Genomic DNA, 8,579 nt, shown 5'->3' on the forward strand with positions numbered 1-8,579 from the left:
AAGGTTCTCCTTTTGAAACTCTCAGGGATGTTTCCCTTTCTCTCCTTTCTTGGAAGGTAGCTTTTCTGGTGGCCATCACTTCCATCCGAAACACGTGTCAGAATTGGCGGCTTTCTTGCCGCTCTCCTTTCTTGGTACTTCACCAGGACAAGGTAGTTTTGCGGCCTCTGCCCTCTTTTCTTCTGAAGGTGGTGTCCTCCTTTCACCTCAATGAGGATATTGTTCTGCTGTCCTTCTGTCAGAGTCCAACTCACCCTCGGGAGCGGTCCCTGAACAAGCTGGATCTGGTCAGGGCGATGAGTCTAGGACGACTTCCTTGCGAAAGACTCTCTTTTCGTCATTCCAGATGGGCGTGGAAAGGTCACCCGGCTTCCAAAGCTACTATTTGCTTGCTGGATCAGATCGGCAATTTTGGAGGCCTACCGGGTTAAGCATCGAGTGGCCCCTCTGGGGATCAGAGCGCACTCTACCCGGGCAGTGGGTGCTTCCTGGGCGGTATGCCACAGAGTCTCCGCACTGCAGCTTTGCAAAGCTGCAACCTGATCTTAGGTTCACACGTTTGTGAAATTCTACAAGGTCCACACCTACACTTCGGCGGACGCCAGCCTAGGTAGAAGGATCCTGCAGGCAGCAGTGGTGAGTCCACTGGCCTGATGGAAGTTTGTTTCCCACCCCAGGGACTGCTTTGGGACGTCCCATGGTCTCTGTGTCCCCCAATGAGGTGAATGAGAACAGGATTTTTGGGTTGCTTACCGTAAAATCTGTTTCTCGGAGCCTTCATTGGGGGACACAGCACCCTCCCATGTTCTACAACTCCTGTTCTTACTTTGTTCTGTTCACAACTCAACTGTAACCAACCAATCTATTGTTACTTCTCCTACTGCTTTCTCACTGAGGAATTCCCTGCCGGTCGGTGGGGTGTACACTGCGGAGGAGGAGCTAATCTTTTTTTTTTTTTTTTTTTTGTGCATAGTGTCAGCCTCCAAGTGGCAGCAGCATACACCCATGGTCTGTGTCCCCCAATGAAGGCTCCAAAAAACAGATTTTACGGTACGCAACCCAAAAATCCTGTGTTTCACTTTTGTTACAGTAACTCCTAATTAACGCTTTCTCTTTTTTTTTTTTTTTTTTTTTCGTTGCCTCTAGGCTGAATATGAATTCATAAGCTCCGGTCTGTATCTCGTTGTCTTACTGCATCTATGTGAGCAGCGCTTTTCTGACATGTTGGGAGCTGCAAACGAAGCAAACACTCGGGTTAGAGTGAGTTCACAAACTTCTACATTTCCTTGTGTTCTGCTAGTAAACAGTTTGTAAAGTTTACTCATCTTTATGCAGGTCATCAGTTACTTTCTGTTGCATTAGTGCCAGTTTGCCGCTTATACGTTCTGCACCCGTATGTATAGACGGGTGGGTGCCGCTGCCCTTTTTCCAGTTAAAGGCACGGTGACTTTTTTGCTTTCCTGATTCCTCAGGGAGAATTTTTTGGGAAAGTGTCCAGACATGTAGTGTTATGTTTTTCACCCTCGTTTAACTCTACATTAATTCCCCTTACAGTCAAATATCAATCCAGAGTACACCACTACTAGGAAGAATAGGAGGACAGCAGTGCTCAGTAGACTAAGGTGTACATAAATTCTGGCTCCAAGTTTGAGTAAGTCTTCACTTTTGCGCTACTTATGATGTTTAAAGGGGTATTCCAATGTGTCATTTGTGGTATATCCACAGGAGAGGTGATCAGTGGATTGAGACCTACTATCTCAAGAACTGCACCCTCCTGGTAGCCACTGAAAATGGAGGTTAGCGGTCAGGATTGAATTTCCCTTTCTGTTCTCTTCTATGTGAGTCTTGAAAATAAAGACTAAAGTATGCTGCAACCCCTCTTTAATCACCAGTAGCACCTACTCAGACATTTTTGATATACAACAAAACCTTTAAAGGGAATCGGTCACATCCACAAACCTGATTAAACTGACCCCCATATCAGCAAATCTGCAGGCTAACAGTGTTCTATAGCTGCCACGAGGAAGTTAACGTAATTCTACCCGATAGCCTCCAGCTTTCAGTCAAAGGTGTGGCATAACTCATCGCTATGACTGAAAGCCAGAGGGAATAAAGTTAACTTCCTCCTGGCAGCTGGGCTGTTGGCCTGCAGACATGGGGTTAATCCTCAGGCTATAACGTTTGGGTGACGTGATCGGTTCCCTGTTAAAGTGATGTGGAAGGGAATACAAAAATCCTTAAGAGAAAAATTTTTAATCGTACTATCCATGTCTATTAATGCTGTTTTTGACCTTGTGTAATTTTTTTATTTTTTTTTTTATTTTTCAGTTTATTAACCTTGCTCGGACCCTTCAAGCACATATGGAAGATCTTGAAAGTAAGTTCTGTCATTTTAGCATTTTAGCCATGTCCTCTACACTGTCCTTCTGTCTACATGAAGGTCTTTTGAATCCATTGTTTTTCTCTAAAGGGAACCTCTCATTATAAAATTACATATTGTGTAAATCAGATTTTCAGAAGAGATGTCTCGTGGTTTTGGTTTGTTTTTCACCTACTTTTGAAAAATATGTATATTTCTGCCATGAACAGATTTGGTCTCTGATCTTTTCTATTGAAGCATCGAATTTAGATTGTGAGCCCCATCAGGGACAGCAATGATGTGTGCAAACTGTAAAGTGCTGCAGAATATGTTGGCGCTATATGAAAATAAATATTATAATGTGTGCACAAAGGTCATTGTACATTGTAAAGAGAGGGAGTGGGAGAGCTGTGACATCACCTAGTGTCAATGTCCACACAAGATCCATTAACCACAGTAGATGTCACAGCTCTCCTCCACTCTTCATAATTACCTTTGCACAAGCTGATTAGATGCTTAACACAAGTTAGGGTTAATCGGTTCATTGCAGCTAATGTTTGTTTCCTGAAACAATGGAAAGTATAAATGTAAGGCCGGGGATCACACTCGCAAGTGTGATGCGAGAAACTCGCGCATCAATACCCGGAACTCTGGACCAGAGTTCTCCAACTGCATGTATTTCTATGCAGCTGCACACTTTGGTCCCGAGTGTCGGCGGCAGTGCAGGGTATTGATGTGAGAGACTGGCGCCGGTTTCTTGCATTGCACTCGCAAGTGGGACCCCGGCCTAAAACTGCCAGTGTGGAAACATCAAGACTTCTATTCAATTCAGACTGATGTGGGGAAAAGACAGACATAAAAAAAAAAAAACAGTTAAGGAATCTTTTTTAAATTGGACTCCTAGTGATCAGCAAATATAAATGGTGACTTCTTGGACACCAAGTGATCTCAACTACTACACTGCACAGATCCTGATCTGAATGGAGCAGAGGTACAGATGGTCAACCATCCCTCAATTCATAGCCTATAGGACTGCTGGAGAAGGCAAAATACTGCGCTCTTTCTGGATGTCTCATAGAGAGTGGTTGGAGCAGAGGTCACGCATGTTTGCATCTGCTCCATTCAGATTAGGCTCTGCACAGCCCTGTTCTTTGGGATCTCTGACATTGCTTTGGGTCCAACTGCTGGCAATCAGCAAGTTATCCCATATTCTGTGGGTAGTGAATAACCCTTTTTGACAAAGGGAATTTAACTTTTTTTTTTTTTTTTTTTTTTTTTTTCCCTAACAATTCTGATGTGTAACTTCACATTCAAGTATTAAAGTAGAAACAAGCCTTTAAATAAACATAAATTTCTCGTTCGCCTTATTGGGGGACACAGAGACCATGGGTGTATGCTGCTGCCACTAGGAGGCTGACACTATGCACAAAAAAGGTTAGCTCCTCCTCCGTAGTGTACACCCCACCGACCGACATGGAATTCCTCAGTTTAGCTTAGTGTCAGTAGGAGGTGGACACGGGTCTTTAATTAGACCCATATCTACCTCGATGTGCATCGTTCCTTTTCAGGTTTTCCCGGAGGGATACAGTGTGAATGGTCACATCTGTACTCCCACAAGGAGTCGGAGTACGGCATGTACTGCCACCCCGTATCCTCAGTTCTCCGTAGCAGGACCACCAGCCTTCCAGGCGGACGCCAACACGAAGATGCGATCCAGAGGGTCCTCGTCGCCAGTCTCCCATCCAATCGCCTACCAGAGCCTGTCGGTTGGATGAGACTAAGACTCTTCAGGTACAGGTACTTTCTTCAGGATTCGGGGCCCGGGACGGGTAAGTATGGGGACCCTTTGGCCTGCAGCATTCCTCCCCGAGGGCACGTTTGCAGCGTCTTCCCTGGAGCAGGGATGCGGTGGCGCTGCAAACTCCTGCGCCCATCCTGCTCCTACAGCCAGCCCCTTCACCGTCCTCTTCTCCCCGACACTCCGATCGGGTATTCCAGGGTCCTCGCGCGGCGGCGCTCACATTGCGGCACCTCCGCGCCGACCCCTTGCTGACAGGCGGCCGCTGCTAGTAATTTAGGCCCCGGCTTCTGTCGGGCCTACCTTAGCGTCGCGGCTATGCCCCCCGCCCCTTTCTTCTAAGCGGGCTTCTCTCCCGCTCGTTCCAGGCCCTCCCACCGCCCTTCTCAGCCTGTTCCTGGCCAGGGGAGGCGCCGGATTCGGCAGCCGGTTATCTCCACCCTCCTTCCCTGGGAGCGCGTTTTTCCCTGTTTCCTCTGACGGTCGCCATCTTTGCAGTCGCACAGCCTGTCAGACGGATATCGCGCGTCCCGCATCTGCAGAGAGGTGGATACCTTCGTCTCAGGGGTCACCGGACCGTGAGTAGCTCTGCTTCTGCAGGCTGACACCCTTCTCCGCACCCTGTCCCCCAACCTTCCGGCACTACCTCAGGTTTCACTGTCTAACTCCAAATATGACCGTAACCGCCCTGCACTCTAGTCAAGTTCTTTGCATGCTCTTCTTGCAATCGCAAACTTCCCTCCAACACGCCATTTTGTCGAGGTGGAACAGGTCTGCTCTGTCCCTGGATCGCCCAGTTTGTCTTTCAGGCCGGATCAAGCGGTCACTCAACTGGTGGTTGACGTCACCTCTCATCCTCTTGGGGCAGTCTTTTCTTCCCGTTCACTGGCAGATTGTAACAATGGATGCCAGCTTCCTCGGCTGGGGTGCAGTGTTCCGCCATCACACTGTTCAAGGTCGTTGGTCGACTCAGGAATCTGCTCTGCCGATCAACGTCCTAGAGATACGAGCGATCCATCTGGCTCTCGTCCACTGGGAGAGGCTCCTCAGGGGCCTGCCTGTCCGGATTCAGACAGACAATGCCACAGCGGTGGCATATGTCAACCGCCAAGGAGGGACACGGAGTGTGTCAGCCCTGGCAGAAGTGTCCAAGATCCTTCGGTGGGCAGAGATTTCGGTACCGACAATCTCCGCGGTACACATTCCCGGCGTAGACAACTGGGCCGACGATTTTCTCAGCCGCGAGGGTCTCGCGGCAGGAGAGTGGTCCCTCCCTACATCCGGAGGTATTTCTTCAGCTCTGCCGTCGTTGGGGAACCCCGGACGTAGATCTGCTAGCTTCTCGCCTCAACAGGAAAGTCCCACAGTTTGTATCCAGGACTCGAGATCCCCTCGCAGTGGGCGCCGACACTCTGGCCGTTCCTTGGTTGCAGTTTGAGCTCCCCTACCTCTTCTTCCCAAGCTGTTGAAGATCAAAGCAGAAGGAATTCCAGTCATTCTCATCGCCCCGAATTGGCCCAGAAGGTCTTGGTTTGCGGACATTGTCAACCTTCTCGCGGACGCCCCCTGGAAGCTTCCAGACAGGGCAGATCTGCGGTCTCAAGGCCCAATTTGCCACCCCAATTCTCGGCCGCTCAATTTAACGGCGTGGCTGAGACCGAGGTTTTGAAACGAGCAGGATTCTCCGGTCGAATAATTCATACCATGATCCGAGCCAGGAAGCCATCATCTTCCAAAATTTACTACCGTACTTGGAAGGCCTATTTCACTTGGTGTGAGGCCAATAACATCACGCCCATGTGCTTTTCACTCCCTTCCGTTCTGGCGTTTCTTCAGGCAGGGCTGGATGCGGGGCTTGCTCAGTTCCTTGAAGGGTCAAGTTTCGGCGCTGTCCATTTTGTTTCAGAAGACGTTGGCCTCCTGCCCTCAGGTCAAAACCTTTCTTCAGGGCGTGGCTCACACGGCTCCTCCATATCGAGCGCCCGTGGATCCATGGGATCTTAATCCGGTTCTTGAGGTTCTGCAAGGTTCTCCTTTTGAACCTCTCAGGGATGTTTCCCTTTCTCTCCTTTCTTGGAAGGTAGCTTTTCTGGTGGCCATCACTTCCATCCAGCGTGTGTCAGAATTGGCGGCTTTCTTGCCGCACTCCTGTCTTGGTACTTCACCAGGACAAGGTAGTTCTGCGGCCTCCGCCCTCTTTTCTTCTGAAGGTGGTGTCCTCCTTTCACCTCAATGAGGATATTGTTCTGCCGTCCTTCTGTCAGAGTCCTACTCACCCTCGGGAGCGGTCCCTGAACAAGCTGGATCTGGTCAGGGCGATGAGTCTAGGACGACTTCCTTGCGAAAGACTCTCTTTTCGTCATTCCAGATGGGCGTGGAAAGGACACCTGGCTTCCAAAGCTACTATTGCTCGCTGGATCAGATCGGCAATTTTGGAGGCCTACTGGGTTAAACATCGAGTGGGCCCCCTCTGGGGATCAGAGCGCACTCTACCCGGGCAGTGGGTGCTTCCTGGGCGGTATGCCACAGCCTCCGCGCTGCAGCTTTGCAAAGCTGCAACCTGGTCTCCGGTTCACACGTTTGTGAAACTCTACAAGGTCCACACCTACGCTTCGGCGGACGCCAGCCTAGGTAGGAGGATTCTGCAGGCAGCGGTGATGAGTCCACTGGCCTGATGGAAGTTTGTTTCCCACCCCAGGGACTGCTTTGGTACATCCCATGGTCTGTGTCCCCAATAAGGCGAACGAGAAAACAGGATTTTTGGGTTGCTTACCGTAAAATCTGTTTCTCGGAGCCTTTATTGGGGGGAAACAGAGCATGGGTGTATGCTGCTGACACTATGCACAAAAAAGATAGCTCCTCCTCCGCAGTGTACACCCCACCGACTGGCAGGGTATTCCTCAGTTAGTGAGAAAGCAGTAGGAGAAGTAACTGGTTACAGTTGAGTTGTTTGAAAACTGAACAATCTATTCTGTTACTTCTCCTACTGCTTTCTCACTAACTGAGGAATACCCTGCCAGTCGGTGGGGTGTACACTGCGGAGGAGGAGCTATCTTTTTTGTGCATAGTGTCAGCAGCATACACCCATGCTCTGTTTCCCCCCAATAAAGGCTCCGAGAAACAGATTTTACGGTAAGCAACCCAAAAATCCTGTGTTTTCAGCACAATGTGTACTGTAAATCAACAGCCCAGTCTGTCTAGAACCAGAGGGGACACAACATAATGCTAGAGCCAAAGACTTCATGAAGGGACAGGTTCAGATGAGAACACTATGGGTGCAAGATCTGTATGCCTTTTTAAAACCCTAACATTTAGTTTCGCTTTTTTTTTTTTTTTTTTTTTTTTTTTTTTTTTTAGCATCAGAAGATGACGATGATGATGATGATGATGATTCGGAGGATGAACGAGTGTAAAGAACAGTAAAGGATTTGACACTTAAAGGAGTCTTCATAAGAAAGTCCATTCTTTGCATTTCTGTTTGTGCCCATTCCTGGCATTCCTGTTGCATCACTCACTGTTTTGCCCCTTGGTCACTTGTTGCACTTGAGTAATTTTCTAATATTGCATCTGTCAAACCTAGTTTGGCCTCTTGAACCTTTAATTCTTTTTGCTTATTTTTATTTTTCCTCTTTTCCATGTTTGCTGCTGAATTTGTGACTGTCTGCTGCAATGTCTTTTTTGTTTTTTTGTTTTTTTTTTTTTTATGTGCTATGTAATCAGAACTTCTGCTCCTATTCATGTAATTCAGCTGTCACCTGTGTATAGTGAAGGGGGTGCTCTTCGCACTGCACACCAGTTCATGGGTTTACCAGGTCTCAATGGCCTCAGAGACTATATACTGAAGCCTCAACAATTGTAGGCCAAGCCAATATTCAGCCTACCAAAACTGCCTCTGTTCTGTAAGTAATGGGTACTCGAAAAAGATTAGCAACTCGATCATATGAATTGGGGGAGGGGATAAAATTGTAATGTGATCACTACAGGATGAAGCCCCCCGCGCCTTATATTGCAGGCTCTTGTTTTATAGAACGTCTTGCCTCCAGTGTTGACGGTTTAATAGAAGAGGGACTTGTACATCTGTTCTTTTCAGATCTGCCTTTCCATTTAATACCAAGCCGTTACTTTGAAGTTGACTTGATAAATTTTCTTCCCCCTCCTCTTTCCTGACTTTAAGTATATAGCACATTTTCCAAAAAAAACTTTGCAAAAATATAAATGATAAAGAAGAAAAATTTTTAAACACTTGTAATTGCTAAAATTGTAGACCCTTGTATATTCACTAAATGCACATTGATGTTTTAGTTGTATGATAAAAATAATAAAGATGTACGAAACCAATGACTGCTCCCTTTTATTTGCTTACGTCATTGCATTGAATATTAAGGAGGTTGCTAATTTCCCCTCAAATGACACCCTATTTAA

The 8,579-nt window shown here is 47.5% G+C and overlaps 1 protein-coding gene across 5 annotated transcripts in view; it reads left to right on the forward strand.

The window, feature by feature from the left end:
* Positions 1-8,495, forward strand: part of MARCHF7 (membrane associated ring-CH-type finger 7) — a 35,907-nt gene extending 27,412 nt beyond the window's left edge. For 2 of the 5 annotated variants that reach the window (XM_073545712.1, XM_073545715.1), the window contains 3 exons: positions 1,147-1,260; positions 2,329-2,377; positions 7,515-8,495. In XM_073545712.1, the coding sequence (XP_073401813.1) occupies positions 1,147-1,260; positions 2,329-2,377; positions 7,515-7,570 (219 nt within the window). In that variant the 3' untranslated portion in view covers positions 7,571-8,495. Of the gene's footprint in view, positions 1-1,146; positions 1,261-1,554; positions 1,652-2,328; positions 2,378-7,514 lie in introns of all 5 variants that reach the window. The other 3 variants (XR_012220335.1, XR_012220336.1, XM_073545713.1) reach the window with 3 other exon arrangements.
* The last annotated feature ends 84 nt before the right edge of the window (positions 8,496-8,579 follow it).

This window comes from Dendrobates tinctorius, unplaced genomic scaffold, assembly GCF_039654945.1.
Source record: "Dendrobates tinctorius isolate UK_male_01 unplaced genomic scaffold, ASM3965494v1 ptg000143l, whole genome shotgun sequence".
Taxonomy (NCBI): Eukaryota; Metazoa; Chordata; class Amphibia; order Anura; family Dendrobatidae; genus Dendrobates; species Dendrobates tinctorius.